This window comes from Neopsephotus bourkii, unplaced genomic scaffold (assembly GCF_033783945.1).
Source record: "Neopsephotus bourkii isolate Nb327-2 ecotype Australia unplaced genomic scaffold, CSIRO-AGI_Nbou_v1 NB_1638, whole genome shotgun sequence".
NCBI classification, from domain to species: domain Eukaryota; kingdom Metazoa; phylum Chordata; class Aves; order Psittaciformes; family Psittacidae; genus Neopsephotus; species Neopsephotus bourkii.
Genome location: NW_026902113.1, coordinates 11,336,229 through 11,355,773, shown reverse-complemented (window position 1 = coordinate 11,355,773; position 19,545 = coordinate 11,336,229). Strand labels below are relative to the sequence as shown.

Here is a 19,545-nt window from a genome sequence, read left to right as displayed (position 1 = left end):
GCACTTAAAGAAGGGGAAAGAACTATCCTGAAGCAAATCAAGTAATGCAAAACTGTCTCAGAAGTACATTTTAGAAGCCGAAGCGCCCCGTTCACGCCACTTCCCGTCAGGGACGGCTCCTGCCGGGCACCCACCACACGAGGGGCGCTGCCTGTGCAGCCGCCACCGCGTCACCCCGCAGCGCCAAGGGGCCTCACAGGGCGACACGCTCCTTCACCACACACACAGAGGACCCCGGCGGGCCGGTGACCGCAAACCCCTCGCAGGCCGTGGGCAAGGCGGCAGCGCGAGGGACCTGCCGGCGGGACTGGATTCGCAGGGACACCCCGCAGCCCGCGCGGGGGCAGGCCCCGGGCAGCGCAGGCAGAGCCACCCGCGGACCGTTTACCTCCGTCGGGCCCCTCAAGGCGGCGCGGCTGCATCGCCTCACGCGCGGAGGAGGCGACCTTACTCCGCAGGCACCAAGCCACGCACAGCACCACCGCAACCCTGCCGGTGCCCCGCTCAAAGCTCGGCGCCAATACCGACCCGTGCGCCTGCGCACTGCGCGCACCCGCGCTCCCGCCTGCCCCGGCCGTCCCGTCACGGGAAGGGGGTGGTGTCATGGCGACCTCTCGCGCCTTGTGTGGGGAGGGGTAGCTGCAGCCGACGCAGTGCGGGGTTGCTTGTAAGTGGGCTCCCTCCGTGCGCGCTGTCTCACAATACAGACAGGGAGCGTGCCGAGCCAAGGGACATACGTCCCTATAGATGTGAGGGGTGAAGTATCGCATCCAAGGGACACATCCATCCTCCTGCTTCACAGCGCTTAATACCAGCGTCCCAGAAAAAGGCTCCAGGAGCCCTGCAGTGAGATGTGCTACTGTGATGGAGTGTCACTGCTGTGGAAATCTTGATCTCATATGCTGACGAGGCTTATTAGGTTGATACTACAATGATGATATTAGAGAATATTATCTTCCACATACATGGCCATTCTTGTTTTGAGTCTTGATAAATTCTTGGCCTCAGCAACGAGTCCATAAAATAACTTCAAGTTGGGTGGAATACTCATATGTCACCTGCTTCAGGGTCTCTTTATACAATAATTTTTCCATGTCCCTCCTCCTTCCAACTAAATTATTGAATTTCTAACTGGGGAAGCTGCAGCGCCTGGTTCTTCCCAAAGCATTCAAATCTCTTGAATGATGGCATGTAGCCTCCAATTTAATCTCTATACCCCTCCCAAAGCACCTGAACAGTTTACTCTTTTTGTAGCCATGCTGCAGTCATTAAGTTTAAACTTGCTCATCTCCATACCCTGGTTTTCACTTGCTACAGGTAGTGCTTTGAAAATCCAAGCATAATGTGGAGCCTTGAGCCATCCTTCTTTCAACTGTGACGAGTGTTTCCTGAATCTTAACCTCCTGCTGATCCATAAAAATGCTGTTTCTACTGATTTATTTCAGACACTTGAAATGATATTTTACAAGTACGTTGTGAACTTTTAAAGACATCACCCCTACCAGGTCTTCCATAGCCCTGGTCTTGTTGGCCCACTGAAATTTTATAAAGCAATGAGGAGTTACACAACAAAATTACTTCACATCACAGCAGGTCCAGGGATTTGGGGATTCTGCAGTTTCTACATCCTCACAGACACAGTTTGGACGATTTAATTACATGATTTTAACTATATTAACTATGATATTACCTTAGAATTGAACTACAGTGATGTGATTATGGAAGAAGGACTGTTAGACTAATATGTACGTGCTTGTACTGCTAAAATTTATTTCATTATACAGGCATTAAGCCACTTTTCCCAGTATAACTGTTTTCCCCTCGGAGCAGTGTACAAGCTTGTCCTGGTTTCAGCTGCAACAGTTATTTTTCTCCTTTCTGGCAGCCAGTGCAGTGCTGTTTTGGCTTTGGTCTGGGAGCAACACTGGTAACACACTCATTTTTAATTGTTGCTCGGTAGTGCTTCCCCGATCCAGGACTTTGCAGTCTCTCATGTTCCTCCAGTGAGAAGGGGCACAAGAAGCCATGAGGAAGCAGAGCTAGGACACCTAATCCAGACTAACCAATAGGTATTCCATACCACAGCACCTCATGCCCAGTATATAAATTGGGGGAAGTTACCTAGAAGGGACCAGTCACTGCTCGGGTTGGGCTGGGTATCTGGCAGCAGGTGGTGAGCATTTGTACCGTGCATCACGTGTTTCTTGGTTTTTCCCTTTTAGTTTTACATTCTTTCCCCTTGTTATTTCCCTTATCATTATTACTATCATTATTAGTATTATTATATTGTACTTTTAGGTATTAAACTGCCTCAACCTTTGGGGTTTACATTCTTTCAATTTTCCTCACTGTCCCGCCCAGAGGGGAGAGGAAAAAAGGTGTGTGAGTAAAAGGCTGTGTGGTTCTGAGTTACCAGGTGGGTCTAAACCATGACAGCCCTTTTAGGCACCAAACATGTGGTGATATGGCAGAAGAAGTTTCTGAGAAAGAGAATAATTCAAATCCTTCTGAAGTCCAGTTTTGCCATAAAACAGAGTAAGCTCAAGGGACCTACACAGGAGATACAGTTTTGGGGAATAAAATGGCAAGATGGACATTGCCAGATCCCCACAGATGTGATCAACAAGAAACAGTAACGTCTCCACCCACTAATGAGAAAGAAACACAGGCTTTCATGGTGTTGTAGAGTTCTGGAGAATGCACATCCCAAATCAATCTGATTGTAAGCCTTCTCTAGCACATGACCCGGAAGCAGAATGATTTCAAATGGGGCCCTGAGCAACAGGCAGCCTTTGAACAAATTAAATAAGAGATAGTTCATGCAGTAGCCCTTGGACCAGTCCAGACCAGGCAAGATGTGAAATATGTGCTCTACACTGCAGCCGGGGAGAATGGTCCTACCTGGAGCCTCTGGCAGAAAGCTCCAAGGGATACTCGAGGTCAGCCCCTCGGCTTTGGAGTCCAGGATACGGAGGATCTGAGGCCAGCTATACTCCCACTGAAACAGAGATACTGGCAGTTTATGAAGAGGTTCGAGCTGCTTCAGAAGTGGCTGGCAGTGAAGCACAGCTCCTTCTGGCACTCTGGTTGCCCATGTTGGGCTGGATGTTCAAAGGCAGCGTCTCCTCTACACATCATGCAACCAATGCTACATGGAGTAAGTGGGTCGTACTTAATTACATGACAAGTTCAAATAGGAGAACCCAGTTATCCAGGAATTTTAGAAGTCACCATGGATTGGCCAGAGGGCAATGCTTTACCTCTATACTAACTCATGGATGGTGGCAAATGCCCTGTGTGAATGGTTAGGGTTAGGGTTACAGTAATGGAAGCAGAGCAACTGGCAATGCAGAGGTAAACTCATCGGGGCTGCTGCACTGTGGCAAGATATCGCTGCCCGGGTGCAGAACCTGGTGGTGAAGGTACGCCATGTAAATGCTCATGTGCCCAAGAGTTGGGCCACTGAGGAACACCAGAACAACCAACAAGTGGATAAAGCTGCTAAGATTGAAGTGGCTCAGTTGCACTTAGATTGGCAACATAAGGGTGAATTATTTTTAGCCTGATGGACCGGACACCTCAGGCTATCAAAGCAGAGATGTGACATCACACCCCAGATAGAATTTGGACTAATTTCTGGAATAACCTTATAGACGCTTGGGCCAAAGAGCACAGCACTGAGTGGGTATACCACATCCCCTACCATGCACCACCTCTGGGGAAATCAAATGGTACGGTGGACTGCCAAAAGCTACACTGAGAGCAATGGGTCGTGGGACCTATAAACATTGGGATACACATTTAGCAAAAGCCACTTGGCTAGTCAGCGCTAGAGAATCCACCAACAGGGCTGGCCCATCCCATTCAGAACTTTTACATAGTGTAGAAGGGTATAAAGTTCCTGTGGTTCACTGCTGGGAAAGACACTCTGGGTTATACCTGTTTCAGATAAAGGCAAACCCATTTGTGGAATTTCTTTTGCTCAGGGACCTGGTTGTACATGGTGGATAATGCAGGAAGATGGGTAAGTCTGGTGTGTACCTCAAGAGGATTTAAATTTGGGTGAAAACAGCCAATGAATTCAATTATATGCTGTTGCCTCCTATGTAACACTTCTATAGCCAATCAGCTAGATGTCCATCTCCGCCACTCTGGGCTTTTAAAAGAAAGTATGTGCTGTCATGATCATCAGCAGAGAATAAAGTCATGGGAAAAGCCTGCAGCAATAGCAGATTGAGTGTGTGCATTTGCTCAGTTGTTGGAGTTTATTGCCCCCCCCCCCCCCTTTTTCTTTTTCTAAGACCATAAAGTGAAGGAGTTGGGAGCAAGCAGACTTCCCCTCCCCATGAAAGCTATCGTTGTCCCAGCTGTGACTGAATTACATCTGTTCACCTTTTCAGGGTCTTCCAGAGATGCACTACTTTTTGAGCACTGATTACTTAGCTCTCTCAAGATCTTCACCAGTGTACAGCTACATAAACAACCAAGGCTTTACTCAGCCCTGGACTTGTTCTTGCAGTGTTCAATGCAGTCATGCAGCCCCATGGCTGTTTCCCACCTGAAATTGGAGATGAAGGCCTCCATCAGCAACACAAGCCAGCCTGTGTGGGTGGTGCACAGCTGCAGGCCAGCTCGGTGCAGCCCTTGGCCAGACAGAGCCATTGATGAGGTGATGATGGGACATCCTACCCGTGATGGTGGCACAGGGCTGTCCCATCATGGCCTGCATGCCCAGGCTTCTGCACTCTGTTCCTGGAGGACCATCAACTCCTATTTGTGCCCAGCTCTAGGGGCAGGGATAAGAACAGGTCTACAATCCTCTCTGTCATCAGCCCTCCACCGGGCTGGGGCCAATTTCCCCATCAATTAGCATCAATTAGTAGCAGCTCTCAAGATAAGATAAAAGGCAGGGCAGGGGGAGAACTAGGGCTAACTTTTCTGTGGTTATGATCATGGAGGGCTTTGTCTATTCCCCCTTCAGCACATTCTCCACTTTCAGGAGCAGCCTCACGCCGAGCCGCAGCGGGGATTCGGCAGTGAAGCAGCCCAGCTGGAAGCAAGGCAAGAGCGGCGGCATCAGCCCTTTCCTCGGAGGGCCTCTCACCCCTATGCCCTCCGACTACCTGGACAGCTGCCGCCGGGCCCACCTCCAGGCCCTGCTGTCTCAGATGAGCCCGGGGCTGGCGCCGCCACTGCGCCGGACCAGCACCCGGGAGGCTGGCGTGCAGGTGAGCATGCGGGCCGATGCCGCGGTGCAGTGCTCGCTGGGGCCGCGCACGCTGCCCTCCGGCCGCCCGCTGAGTCCCGTGGCTCGCCGCGCCCTGGGACACCTTGCCCTCTACTCGCCCATGACGGACAGGCGCCTCTTCACGCTGCCGGAGGCCGCCGCACCCCAGGAGAAGGAGGCAGCGACTGGGACGACCGCCGAGGCGCAGGCGGTGGAAGATGACAGCAGGCAACAGCAGGAGGGGCAGGCTGAGGCCGCGGGGCCGAGCACGGAGGCGGTGTTCCGCCGACGGGCTGTCTTCCAGGTGCGCAGAGGGGCTTCGAGGCCCGCTCCGGGCAAGAGGCGGGGAGCGAGCGGAGCAGCAGGGTGGAGGGAAACCTACCCCTAGGGAAGGGCACAGTGGCCTCCTGCCTGGCTTCCCTCTCAGGTCGCTCATCACTGGCAGGGCTGGAACTCCCCAGCAGTCTCTTTGCAGCAGGGAGCCTCCTGGCTGTGAGAAGAGGCGGTGTAGCGAGGGAGCGGGTTGGGTGTTCTTGTGGTGCTGGAGCCCGCTCATGAACTTTCCCTCTGCAGTTTTTGGAGCAGAAGTATGGCTATTTCCACTGCAAAGAATGCAAGACCAGATGGGAGAGTGCTTATGTGTGGTGCATTTCTGGAAGCAACAAGGTAGTTAACGAGCCATTTCTTGCCTCTGAGACTTGTAACATGGTCACCAATTCTGTGACAAATTGGATGCTTTGTCACAAATTTAGGTACTGAACACTCTGAGTAAGTCTCTGTAGTAACCAAGGACTTGTTTGTTGTTTTATTTTTTTTTTCCAGGTGTACTTCAAGCAGCTATGTCGCAAATGCCAAAAGGCCTTCAATCCCTATCGAGTGGAAGCAATCCAGTGCCAGGTGAGTTGCAGATGTCAGTATCCTGGTAAAACTGACAGAGACTGTCATAAACTCTAATAGTTTACAGTTGCTGAATTATGTTCTGACTGTCTTTGGAAGAAAATTTGCTTTTGTCAAAGTACTGGGAAATGGTATTTGGGAAAGGTATAAGGGGGTAGGACTCCCTCTCCTGCAGATGGCTTACATGAGTGGTTTTCTGTTCAGACAGTACCATGCCCAGCTACATGAAGGGTTGTGTGCTTCAAAGTGAGAGGGTTCTTACAGCTCAACTGCATAGAGTTTTTACCATGATCTTTTAAGTGTATTAGCTCAAACGTGTTGCTATGATTAATGAAAACAAAATATCACTAACATGAAGTGAGCACTTTTGACTACTACTACTAAAATGTCTTGTTTCCTAAGACCTGTTCAAAGACTCGTTGTTCCTGCCCTCAGAAGAAAAGACACATTGATGTCAGGAGACCTCATCGCCAAGAACTCTGTGGCCGCTGCAAAGGCAAGAGGTTGTCCTGTGATAGCACTTACAGCTTCAAATACATTGTCTGATCTGTGTGCCCTCCTTATGTTTTGTGCTTTCCTCTTTGTCAATCTCCTACAATGTTTTGACTTTAGGCTTTTGACCTGGCATTGGATAATGGATAAAGACTTTTGTACTATTTATAAAATACATAACTTAATTGTATATATGCTGTGAATAAAGTCCTAGAAGTGTGCTATCCCTTAGTTGCATCTTGCTGGATGAGACAGGAAAGTATATCTGGAGGGAAACGGAACCTATCTGATTTCCTAAAGCAAGTAAGTTTTGTGTGTAGTCTTCCTTTAGGGGATTCAAAGATTAAAACTGGTGTTAAGAGTTTTTCCTTCAGTCACTCAAACTGAACTAATGTGGAAGATGCAAATGTTCTGGAGCATAACATCTGGGGTAAATGTATGTGTGTCTCTTCCCACTGACTCTGTATATAAAAAAAGGCAGTTTGATAAAAAACTGTATCCTAGAAGATTATGCCTGTAACAGACACTCTTCCCTTATATGTCCCACATGTCCTCCAAGTGAGCAGGGAAAATACTTTTTGAGCTGGGCTGTCTGTGGTTGTGTAACACATTTTCTAGGCTTAATGTGCCCTAAAAAAGGAAGAACAAGTCCTGGTGCCCCAGTTCAATACTAGTTTGTTCCTCAGAAGTTTTCTTGTCATTTAATGTACCTCCAGCATAGGTGGCTTGAATGTAATTGGAGGGAGCAACAGTGTGCTTTCATGGAGACAAAATGTGTTTGGGGGAATCCTAATTAAAGTCCCAGTGTGGCAGAAGCACAGTGGGGTATTACTGCAGTTCGTATTGTCCTAGGGCTTCTGTGAGGTTTTGTTGGGAATATACGGATTTCTGCTCTGACTAAAGTTTAGAAATGATGCTGAGAAAGGTAAATGGCTACATGACAGCTTTTGTTTTATCTGTGAAGAGCCATAGAATAGGGTAGAAGGAACCTCTGGAGCTCTTTATACTCAGTGGAGGAGAAATATAATGAAGTTGCTTAATGGATCATACTCTATGTCCAGGACAGTAATGAGGGATGTATACTGGGTAGTCTGTCTTGTTCAACATCTTCACCAGTGATCTGGAAGAGTCATGAGTGTATACCTGTCAAGTCTGTAGGTGACATCAAACTTTTCCTGTGACTGTGATCTGTAAAATATCCATGATTTTGCTGAGTGGCAGAGCAGGTCTCAGCTTTCACCAACCACTAAAACGTTTTGCAGACCACCCCAATTACAGTTCTGAATAGCTTTCAAAAGTGAAACATGCAACAGAAATCTGAAGACAACTTTAACCATTGCAGATTATTTTACTCAGAAAAATGGCTGTGTGATTTGCCTTGCATTTACTTTGACCTGCAACTGTGCTGCAGAGCTGTATGGACTGCAAAACTATGAAACCTGTAAAAGAAGTTGATTCCACCCTTTTGCATCAGTACTTTTTCAAGATTCACATACAGTGGTGGAAAATGAAAAAGGGGTGCAAGGGAGAGGGCTTTACTGCATTCCCAGAGGTGAGGCTGAGTATCAGGCTGGACAGCTTTTCTTTTGCATTTAGTATAAGAAAAAAACCCACCCAAACCCAGAACTGGAAAGAACAGGACCATTACTGATGTTTTTAACAGAAACAAACCTTCACCTCTATTTTGGTGGGGTTTTGGTTGGGTTTTTTTGTTTGTTTGTTTGTTTTTTTATGAAACTGCTTTAGTCAGTGTCCTCTTCCTGGATGAGTTGCAACTACAGACTGACAATAAAGCCCTTGCATTTCTCACTGGTATATTTCAGTGTAATGAATGGTTTCACCATAAGTGATGAAAAGGTGTCTTGGGGCTGCTGATCATGGATACCATCTGCAACAGTAAAGATTCAGACAAGAACACAATCTTCACACGAAGCAGATACTCTGTTGTGATTATATATGACTTTTATATTTTAGTTAAATGGATGTACTGATCCAAATATCAACCAAAGTTACTTCACAAAAACGGTAAGTGTATTTACAGAGTTGAATAAGTTACATAGTTGTCAGAATAAAAGTGTCTCAGATGTGCAACAGATTTACATGCATACATTTAACACTGGACAGCAGTTAAATGTAAGAAAAAAACCATACAGGTATGACTTTTATATATACATTACAAATAAAATAAGACATCTCTTTAAAGAAACTTAACATGAGAACTTGCATTTCACGTTAATATTTTTACTTTTTATACTCAAAATTTATATTAAATAAAAATATGCATGCATAACAGTTCAAAAGATTTGACTCTGTGATGGGACTTTCTCCTACAAAATGGCAAGTTAAATTAGATCAACCATCCTTTAATAGTATAAATATATTCATAAAAGCAATCCTCTAGTAAAAAGCAGCCAAGGTCCATTAAAAAAACCAACAAAAAAAGAAAATCTACCAAGACCATTCATGATGCCTGGGGGGCCTAAGAACAGACCTTTGCAATATGATCCAGTACCTTCAGAGACAGTAGCCTAGTAACATTAGGAAATGTACTTCATAGCAGCTCGTTGTTTTAAGATACAGTATTCATATTCAAATTACAGTGTACATTGAACTGTAGTCCATTTACAATTTGTTTCATATACACAGGCTCTCAGCTTTTGACCAACAAGTTTGTAAGATTCTGTGGCCAGCTTCATTTTGCCCATCTTTCACTCAACCAAATAAGAGAAAAAAGGAAAAAATGTACAAGTTTTTAACAAAAAATATTATTTAGTGAAGGAAACATTGCACTTTTGCCAACCTAAAATTAATTTGCTATAAAGGAAGTATTGTTCAGTGTAGTAGGCTTTGGTATGCAATGGAAGTCACTTCTTCAGTAGTGAGTTGCAATTGCTCAGTGAAATGCTAACTGATTTTTGTGCAACGCAGAACAAAGGATGTTGTCCCAGATGCTCTATGCTACCTTTGTCCTTACAGTATTGCTACACATTTGAAGTTCAGCCCATCTCTTTTTAGAAGAAATCCTAAATGTAACAAGAGTGAGTACAGTTTGACCAAACCTTTGTAAGGCTGAGAAGACATTGAGCCACCTCACTCCAACAGGGCAGCACTCCCAGCTTGAAATAGGACACAAGAGTCCTGTCAGAGACTTGTGCCGGAAATGCTGGAGTCTGGAAGAAAAGTATTGATGACCCGATAACTCTGAGCTCTGCGGATCATGTCACGGATCTCTATATTCAGTTCCATTAATTTGGTACAGATTTCAGTCAGGCTCTGGTTGGAGCCCACCAGTGCATAGGTGCCCGTCTGACCCAAAGTTTGATGCCTGAAGTAAATGTTCAGTAGTGTCTGGACTTCATCGTCAGAGCTACTTCCAAAGATATCATTGGGCCACAAAATCCTGCGATCAAACAGGAAGAGAATATGTGTATATTAGCACAGCACAGATGGAAGCCAGGTGATAGAGGTCTCTAAAAGGAGAACTGACTCATACATGCTTATAAGCCGAAGCCACTCACTGGTTTATGCTACTCATTTGTTACTGAGTCTGTTATCAAGCACTGAAATCACATAAAAGCACAAGTCTTGCTATCTAAAACCCAAAAAGTTTAAGAAAACTCATTCAAATAAGTGGAACTGGGCTGAATGAGCTGTGATGCCAGTGATATTTACCTATAAGGAATTAGTTCTGTAAAAATCTTAAGAGCCTCACAGAAGTACTTTTGACCTATGCAGTGTAATTAAACACCTTAATTGTTGCAAGCATACAAGTTTGTATTACTGATTTGATACTGTTACTTGTGGCACACTGCTGCAAAAGTTAGTAATATCAATGCCCCCATGTACCTTCTTGAAACATTCAATTAATTATGCTGACTCAGCACATTACATTTAGTATAAAGTTAGGAAGGTAATAAATGTATACTTTTCTAATAACATGAAAGCCTAATACGAGCCATGTAGGAAAACTTGCCTGCATTCTCTTATTTGGCGCACGGCTTTAACAAGTTCATTGTTTTTCAAGCACTCCAGCATGGACTGAATAGCTGCTTCTGTAGAATTGAATGTGGGCTCAGATTCCATCGTCAGAGGCTCAGCTGCGATTGCAGCAGTAGCATCCTTCAGGTTTTTCTTCAACTCACTCAGTTCTCTTGACATATTTAACAGCTGTTGCAAGGAGAAAGATGAGAGACAGGTATTTTCATTCTCCACAGGCACCAAAGACAGTAGCTATTTTAAGCCTGTACTATACTGGATGTATACATTATGGAAAAGATCCTCTTTTAACATAAAGGCATTTCTTGACCTCTGAGCTCTGTACAATACAGGGAAGACACAAACTACAGATTTTTAAGCTTTGTGCTTCCTTTAACCCTATACTGTATTTTTGGTTTGCTAAATGCAAGAGTACATCTAAACAATCTTTTATTTTTCACCCCTGCTACTTTTTTTCAGACCATAGTGGACAGTTTAAGAAAACATAGACTTCTCCTAGCAATGACGCTGTAATTTATTTACAAAACACGTGCAGCACCTGACATGATTAACAGATGGACAGGAACTGTATAACCCTCTGTCAGACTTGAAAGTTCACATGGCACAGGACTCATAAGTAAGTTAACAGTTAATTTCTAAAGTCTACCTTTTCATGGTCATACATCCTAAAAATAAGCACTCTCACATGAACTAATGATGGAACTTCCTTTCAGTAACAGCTTAAGGCTCCAGCAAAATATGCAAATTTCATGGTAAAATAGCTCTTCCCCATATTATTGTTTTGCAGTTTCACAGGCTGCATTATTTATAAAATTTCTAACCGTGAAATACAGTTACTGAAATCAATTCTTTTATAAGGAACACAAAATATTTCTAAAACTTAAGACTATTTTAAGATGCCTCCTGTCCTGTGTTCTCTTAAAAGTGGACATCCTAGTCACAATGAGCCAGCCTTCCAAACAGTGCCTTAAGATACAATAAATATTCAAGCTATTTGTACTGCTACAGCATACCTGATAAAACAATTTCTATTTAGAGAGACTGTCTAAGCTATTTGAATATGTCATAAAATACATTTATAGCTTCAAATTTGTTTTACAGCTACAAAGTAAAATAAATTCTTCCCCTCAATAGTTTAAAATATATACACTTTACCAGGAGAAACATACATATGGAATGGAAAGTTAAATCTTTCCTTAGATGGTGCTCATTCAGCTTAAAGTTATCACCTCACATATATTTCAAAGGATTACATATTTTATGCAACTGCTGAAAATAAACTTGACTAACAGTATTGTTCTTGTGATCTGTTTATTTTAAAGAAAGATACATAGATCTATCTAAAACCAAACGGCTACAGGGGTCAAAAGCGATAGTGTACTGTGTGAAAAATAAGTAAAGAGGAAAGGCTGTAAAAATCACAGTGTGAAAAAGATGACATTACGGTATTTAGGTAATTACATATTTAAAATAGATTTAATATTCAATGTTTAATGTAAACATTAAACTGATTTCAATGTATTTATCTAGAGAATAAGAACAGGCAGTATGCTTGCAGTCAAAATATAAAGTAGTTCAATGCTACACACCTTTGCTCAGGTATGAGAGGATTCAAACCCATTTAATAGCTGCTGATGTTTCTAGTATAACGCACATGCAATGGAGACAGTTTATATGGCTGGAAATTACAACACATTATTCCAGCAAAAACATTAATTTTGCATCCATATTAAGATTAATTTATCCAATTATTTTGTTATTTCCATGCTAGCAAGTGCTCCTGGTTTAAGTGTCTCCACAAAGTTTAGAGAAAATCAGTCATGACCTAGGAAAAGGCTGTTTTCTGTATGTGTAATGAAGGTTCATTTTCCTAAAAATTAAGGCCTCATTTAAACTAAAAATAAATCACTTGAAGATGTTCACATAGAGTAAGCCCCCAGTACATGTAAAGTGTGTGAGTGAAGGTAAGATTTCATTTATCATACTAGTTTGTTACCATTGACCGAAATGACTTTTGAAGACTGAATGTATAAAAGATCACAGTCTCTGAAAGTACAATTAGAAGAAATACAATCTCTTGACTATATTTTAATGCAGATGCTGTTGTACTGAAGGATTTTGTCTGCAAACTTATATTTAGAGTGAAATGATGTAATCTTTGGTATAAGTCCATAGAAAGAAATATAAGAACATAAAAGTAAAGTGTTTTTTTCACTGTAAGATTTTTTAATTTGCTACATACCTCTGGCATGGAACTGACTTCATGCACCTGTCCGATAAGTTTACAGTAGGACTGAAAAAGCAACAGCAGCTGGAAGTGCAGTTTATACAATCTCTGACACAGTTCCAATTGCTAAGGAAAGATTTGTGGAGAAAAAATCATAAAGATCAGTGAGTTAGGCTAATTTTCAATAACTAATAAAACACACTGAGATATTCCAGTTCTCAGAAAACATTGTTTTACTGGAGTATGATCATATACTGTTTCAGAAAACAACACTCTTCTGCAGGTAAGTCATATATGACATTGCAAATAAAAATTAGGATGGCTAGCTCTCATGTAGCACACACATCAGCATCAATCTCAAAGCAGTTTATATAGGTTAGCTTCACTGTCTCCAATTTGCAGCTGGAAAGCAGACGCAGAATATGGGGGAAACTGCTTTGCTGCATGAAACATAAAACTCTTTAAAACTTCAGAAATGGCCAAAGACCATTTCTGAGAGAATGGAAATCCAAGAGAGAAGCAATGAAGTAGTTGTCTAAGAGGTCAAAGCTTCTGCCCGCTTCTCTAACGGAAGAGGGAGAGAGGCAATAAATCCATCCAGGAGCAGTCAGTAGGAAGTGCCAGCTCTGCAACTTCAACTTCAGCTCATGGATTTTCCACCATCTTAAAGAAACCATATAAATGATGGATGGATTTTAATGTGTAAGAGGACCTCTGGCTTCTACAATGTATTCTCTCAGATTAAGTAGATACTGTTCTATGTATATTAACTTGTTTCTTCCAGCGAGATGCACAGCGCCACACAAAAGGTGTTGGGCACACTGAAATAACACGTGATGGACACGTCTGCCAGAGGACTCAAGTTAATATGTTTATGATCCTGGTATTCATGTGCCTTTCAGGCGGGGGAATCTGGTAGCTCCACAGCTGGATCATGAAGGGGAAGGGAGGCATATTTGATCTTTGGCAAATTACGGAAGAAGTGAAACTTCTGCAACTACAATTGCATGCCAAACATGACAGAAAAGGAGAAGCAGCAATTAATGTCTTTGCTTCCTTAAAGCACTTCATACATGCTAAGCTACCAGCACGTACTTCAGCCACTTGCTGAACTGAACTGCAAATGCCAGCACAAATACTTTGAAAGTACTTTAAAAACATGATAAATGTTAATTTCAGTGAAGTTCTTATTTACATATGGTTCAATATTTAAGTGCCAGGGTTTTTATTAATAAGCCAAAATTAGAACTGCATCCTTATGCATTTCCAGTTTCAAAATTTCTGTATGCTCCATACAAGGCTGAGGGGCTGAGGTCAAGGAGATGTTCTTTGGCAAATTTCAGCTTTGCTTGTCAGGGAGGAGTGGACACCAATCACCATCTGTGAACAGTCATCCAAGGGCACTGCCAAAATCAACTAGAGGTAGTCTCCTCCTGAAGGAGGTTTATAGAGGAGAATGGGAGCAAGAGGAGAGTGCCAAGCCATGGGGTGTCAACCTGGCAGGGTTTGTCTTGCTGAAGGCCTGGCAGACAGGGCTGCTTGCATGTCAGCCCTGCTCTGCCACAGCAGCATAACCCAGCACTGTAAATTTGGCTGGTCTGAGCTCTGTAGTGATACACTGTTTGTGGTTTCCGAGTTGGTATGTTTTATGTTTGTTATTGGTGATCAGGTTGGAGTGTTCCTGTCCCAGATGGAATCCCACCACACCTGATATGACAGCAAAGACTCACAGGAAGTGAAGGAAGACCCATCAGATCCATAGTGGGGAAAAAAGGGAGGGAATGGCTGTGCAACCTGTTAGGACAGAACAGACTCATGGGCAGGGGCAAAACCTACTGGTGGCCAGGAGAATGAAGAGGTAAGGCATGAAGGATGCTGCCTGTTAAATAAACCTGCCCAGTGCCATTCTCTGTAACTGAGGCCATGGAGCATGGCCATGCTTGCATTTGTGTGGCTGATCATTCTCCTCCCAAAATAAAGAGTGAATATTTACAAACAGCCTCCTGGAAATGGTTCTGGCTTCTGTCTTACTCCAACCATGCTCTGAGTGTCAGGGGCTGGCTGGCAGCCCAGGCAGGGAAGGTGCTAACTATTCACCCCTAATACCAGCCTGGGGACACACGCTTGCCCCGTGGTCCTTTTTTAGCTGGAACACAGCCCCAGGCTCTCCAACAGGGATCCAATTCACTCTATTCAAATTTTGGAGAACCATCACAACATGATGTAACAGTTACATACACATGTACTTGAAGCTGTCAGGGAGTTAAAGGTTAATTCAAAACCAGGACACGGCACAACATAAAAAAATAAAAATCTTAAGATAGCTTGGCATGTAACACATGACTTTTTTCAGTTCTTACAGAACAATAATTCAGTTTCACCCTTCTGGTTGCTAACCTGAATGAAAACAAACTAAGGTCAAATCAAAGACTCAAGTTTGACTCAGTATTTAGTTACCATATCAAGCAATTCCATCTTTGTTCTTCCTAAGTATTAGAAACCAATAGCAGTGAAACTATTAATCAACATATAAACAAACCCAATTTAAACCATAACTGTATGTCAACTCTAAACAGTAGATTTTCATTAGGCCAAATTAAGAATTATGAATTCTAAAATAACAGAAAAGTTATCTTCCACTTCAGCATATGACATACATTTAAATGCTTCATTTTTAAAAAATTATGTAAATGACCACTTAAAACATATGAAGGTGTCAGAATTTTGGTGCAGTATTTTTAGATTTCACAAAACACACATTAGTAAATTATTTTAGTCACTGCATGTAGAACCACATATTCTACAGGAAAATTATAATGGAAAAGGAAAACATGCTTAGAAGTAAAACAGTAAAACTGGGGTGTATTAGTCCATCTACAGATGGACAAAGAATATGAAAGAACTTCAACTTACTGCAAGAGATTCCATTTGCTACACAGCAAGCATGGCACAGGAGAAAAGGAAAGGAAAGAAAGTATAGTGTCAGTGAAATGCATGCAATAGGAAGCACAGCCCATCTTTAATAGCATAACTTGTCAGCAGTATTAGCAATGCTTGCCTCAACCTGGTAACTGGTTGGAAATATCACACACAACATGCACAGCATTCCTAATGAAATCAAACTTTAATTCTAATGGTAAATTCTAGTCTAAATACCCTCAGTTAGATCTTCAGATTTATTAGTTCTGATTTAACCCACTCAGTAAATGCTGTAACTAACAAACACAATGACATCTGCCCAATTACAGCTCGATGTCAGTGCATATGCACATAGTGTTACAAAACATTTGGAATTCTTATTAAAATTAAATACCTTATCTGTACAAAGGCAACAAACACAGAAATGTGAAATAATGCTAACTTTGTATAGCCTGACAAAGTGTCTCATTCTGGTTTCTTTCCACGGGCCTTACTATCAAAAAAAATGTATGAAAAGTATTGTCCCAAATCCTGCCTTATTCTTCTGTAAAACCATGACAAACTATGCTTCAAGCTCTTGTGATGTTTAATTTCATGCCTTTTACATAGCTTGAATAGTTTTCTTCTTCTATTTAGTACTCTTGAAAAAGCCCCTTTCTATCTTGGCTTCCATGCAGTTCACATAAATTGAGCTTTGCAAAGCTAAATTCAGGATAAGAAGACAAGAGCGGACAGATCACTGCGCTCTAATAAATTCACAGGTGTGCTGGCTTGTGTTTTTCAAATCTTGTTTGTCTCAGCTCTTCTGAAGTTTAGCGTGCCACCAAGTGTCACTGGACTTTCAAAAAGATTGCAATCCACATATAATTTCTAATTTGTCATGGAATTTATGTTAAAGAAGGTGGGGGGCGGGAGGGGGAAGGGGAGAGAGAAGCAGCAAGTAAGTGAATTCCATGACCTTTTTTCCCAGAAAACACTGTCTTCTCTGTACTGCTTCCAAAATCATGGCAAGCCAAAAAAGGGGTGGGGAAGGGGTTTCACATTACATGAAAAACCCTTCTTCCCAGAAAGTAAATATGCTGGATGCAAAATCTGCCTAAACTATAAGGATGCTCAACTCCATATCGCTCTATAATTTCATGAGTGCAACTTATTTTCCTCTTTCTTTCAGCATAAAATGAAATATTCCTTTGAAGTTGAAAAGACTCTAATTATTGGACTAAATGATAATTCTTTTAGTCCCAAACAGCAAGGGCTCGGTTAGAATGATCCTAGCCTTCACTCGTGTTCTCAATGTCTAGTTTAATTCCTATAGTAAATGAAGTACCGGTTTAGATTAGTTGATAGACACTACACAATTAGTGGTTTTGCAGCTGAAAAGACCAAATGTTTAGAGTATTTGGATCACTCGCACAGTCCTTTATGCAGCTAGTAAATGCTGCACCTAAGGAGGATGCAGCAACTCTCTGATTTAGTTTTTTTTATTGAGACACAGAATTACTATTCTGTACAATTAGCAGACAAGGAAGACAGCAAAGCACTAATTTTTAGATCATGGGTCTTCTTGCTTTTTTCAAGGAATCATTTTTACATACTGAAAAGAGATGAGAGTTACACAATTATTTCTTAAGACATTAACACTTTGATGGCTACACAGTCTTCAGTTATTTACTGGCAGAGAAAAGTCCCACCGTAACAAAGTAACTGCTCTTTGCAAGGGGCTATTAATTATAAGTGCATTTTATTAAGGTATTCTATTTGATTTGATGTGCCAGCAGACAAAAGCTTTTCCCACAGTCTAGGAAAGTGGGTATATATAAAAATTTGTGTATATATCAGAGAGAAAAAGAGATTCAGCATATGCTGTGCATTCTTAAATATCCACTGGACTTGAAGGACAGTAAAAACTATTCTGTTTGGGGAAATCTATAACACAGATGTATTCCTCCTTTAGGAAAGCTGCCTCCCTGAGCCAATTTTACCTCCCTGTCAATCTATGGGTCTGTCAAATAGCAGTCAGATAATTGGTTACTGATTATTAAGAATGTCTAACTTAACAACGAGACTCACTGGGTCTTGAGTTTTACTGTAACTCAACTCAATTCCAGATGACTATGGTCCCAAGAAGTACACCTCCAGTCTTACTGGCAGCCTAGAGTTATTGAATGTTTAGCCACAGGAAAAATCATAGCAACAGCTACATTCTGATTTTTGGGGGGCAAGTTTTTATGGTGTGCAGCATGTTGTAAATATCCACTAACAGTCTGAGTTTGCAAAGCCCACATCCATTAGCTTGTAGTGGGCTTTGGGATGAGCAAGGTTTAAGGAAGGTGTATATTGACTTTGGACTTACAGAGTAAACTGAATGTCTCACTGGGAGACAAATACTTATTTGAATTAGCAGTTTTAATTGACAAGAAAAAAACGACCTTTTATGTATCCCTTTTCCAGAGAAAAAGACCCAAACAAAACCAGACTGACTAGATTCCAAAAAGCCTTGTTTAGTAAGCTTGAAGAGTACCGATAGCGTTACTCATTTGAGACTGACAGCTGTACTCATCTGAGACTGGACAGACAGCACAATGTCTGTCACAATATGTCCAGTTATTCTTTTGTCTATCAACTGACTCCTATGTCCTTGAGACTCTGTTGTTCAATGTAGCATCAAAGCTTACAAACCAGAGACACATCCAAATCATCTAATCTGTTGCAAGGGGCGGGGGGGGGGTGAAGACATTCTGGGACATGAAGCTTTCACTCAATTTCAGAAAAGTTGCTAGCTCCAGCAGCTGGCCTAGACAACTTCTATTTCAAGCTTCTTCAATGTCAGAACAAGCAATCTCTGCCCATTTTTAGTAACAGTAACAATAGTCAACAAATCATGTGCAATTATTTTGAAATAAGATCTGATTAGAGAAACTGATGCCAAGTCAGACACCAGCATCAGCAGGCACTTGTGACGCAACCGCTTGTGTTAATGCTGAATTTGGTCTTATGTCTTGTCTGTAGAGGGGACTGTTTTTACCTCGAGGTTTTTACCAAGCGGGGAGTTCTGAGAGCAAGGTGCTGCTTTTTTCTCCTTACAATTATTTATGAACCTTTTCCAGAAGCAGCCAGGTTCTGTGCTTAACTAAGTTTTTTTGTTTTTTTTTTTTTCTTCAGGCCAGAATTCTTCAGCAGCATTTCAGGCCCTAGTCTAACCCTCAGTGAGTTTAAGCAGGATCCCTTGTGACTACCTTGGTTTTTCCTACAGTGATTAGATTCTTGAGCTTTCAGGGTGAAGAGAAAATTAGAGGAAAAATAATACTTGACAGTCTGGGAGTAATTTTTCCTTGCCGCTTCCTAATCACATTCCTCAGTTTTCCTGGACTCTTCCTCCCATTACACTTTGTTGAATGAACAGACTGTTTCATAGGGTACCGCTGCTTCAACTGAGAGATAAATGAGAAAGGGAAGAAAAGAAAGATGCCTTTTGGTCAAAGACCTACCATCCTGTCAACTTCCAAGGAATAATGCATTTTGGGCTGAAGGAACAATGATGGGGAGAAACCAGGGACTTCTGAAGGAGTGAGAAACTTCTCTTTTCAGTCTGGTTGATAAGTAGTAAAAATACTAAAGTTGGCTTCACAAAACACACATTTAATTCTGAAACAGAGAACACCTAGCTAAAAACAATACCACATAAGTGGAACATGACATTTACTAACTTCTAGATGCATTTAGGCCAACTATTTGAGCTCTGTTCACAGTTTATTTCTTCTCTTCAGCACTCTTTCTCCTCTACTTT

General features: G+C 42.2%; 2 protein-coding genes across 12 annotated transcripts in view; one reads left to right on the top strand and one right to left on the bottom strand.

Moving 5' to 3' along the window:
• Positions 1–4,937: 4,937 nt before the first annotated feature.
• Positions 4,938–6,772, top strand: ZAR1L (zygote arrest 1 like). The gene is made up of 4 exons (XM_061374373.1): positions 4,938–5,531; positions 5,801–5,893; positions 6,050–6,124; positions 6,527–6,772. The coding sequence occupies exons 1-4, from the start codon at positions 4,947–4,949 to the stop codon at positions 6,668–6,670; spliced, it is 897 nt and encodes a 298-aa protein (XP_061230357.1). The 5' UTR covers positions 4,938–4,946; the 3' UTR covers positions 6,671–6,772.
• Positions 6,773–9,365: 2,593 nt separating this feature from the next.
• The window catches only part of FRY (FRY microtubule binding protein), a 228,441-nt gene continuing 218,261 nt past the window's right edge, over positions 9,366–19,545 (bottom strand). For 9 of the 11 annotated variants that reach the window (XM_061374523.1, XM_061374522.1, XM_061374524.1 and 6 more), the window contains 4 exons: positions 15,753–15,770; positions 12,855–12,965; positions 10,590–10,783; positions 9,366–10,016 (listed from right to left, as the gene is read on the bottom strand). In XM_061374523.1, coding sequence (XP_061230507.1) covers positions 9,758–10,016; positions 10,590–10,783; positions 12,855–12,965; positions 15,753–15,770 — 582 coding nt within the window. In that variant the 3' untranslated portion in view covers positions 9,366–9,757. The remainder of the gene's footprint in view (positions 10,017–10,589; positions 10,784–12,854; positions 12,966–15,752; positions 15,771–19,545) is intronic. The other 2 variants (XM_061374515.1, XM_061374521.1) reach the window with 1 other exon arrangement.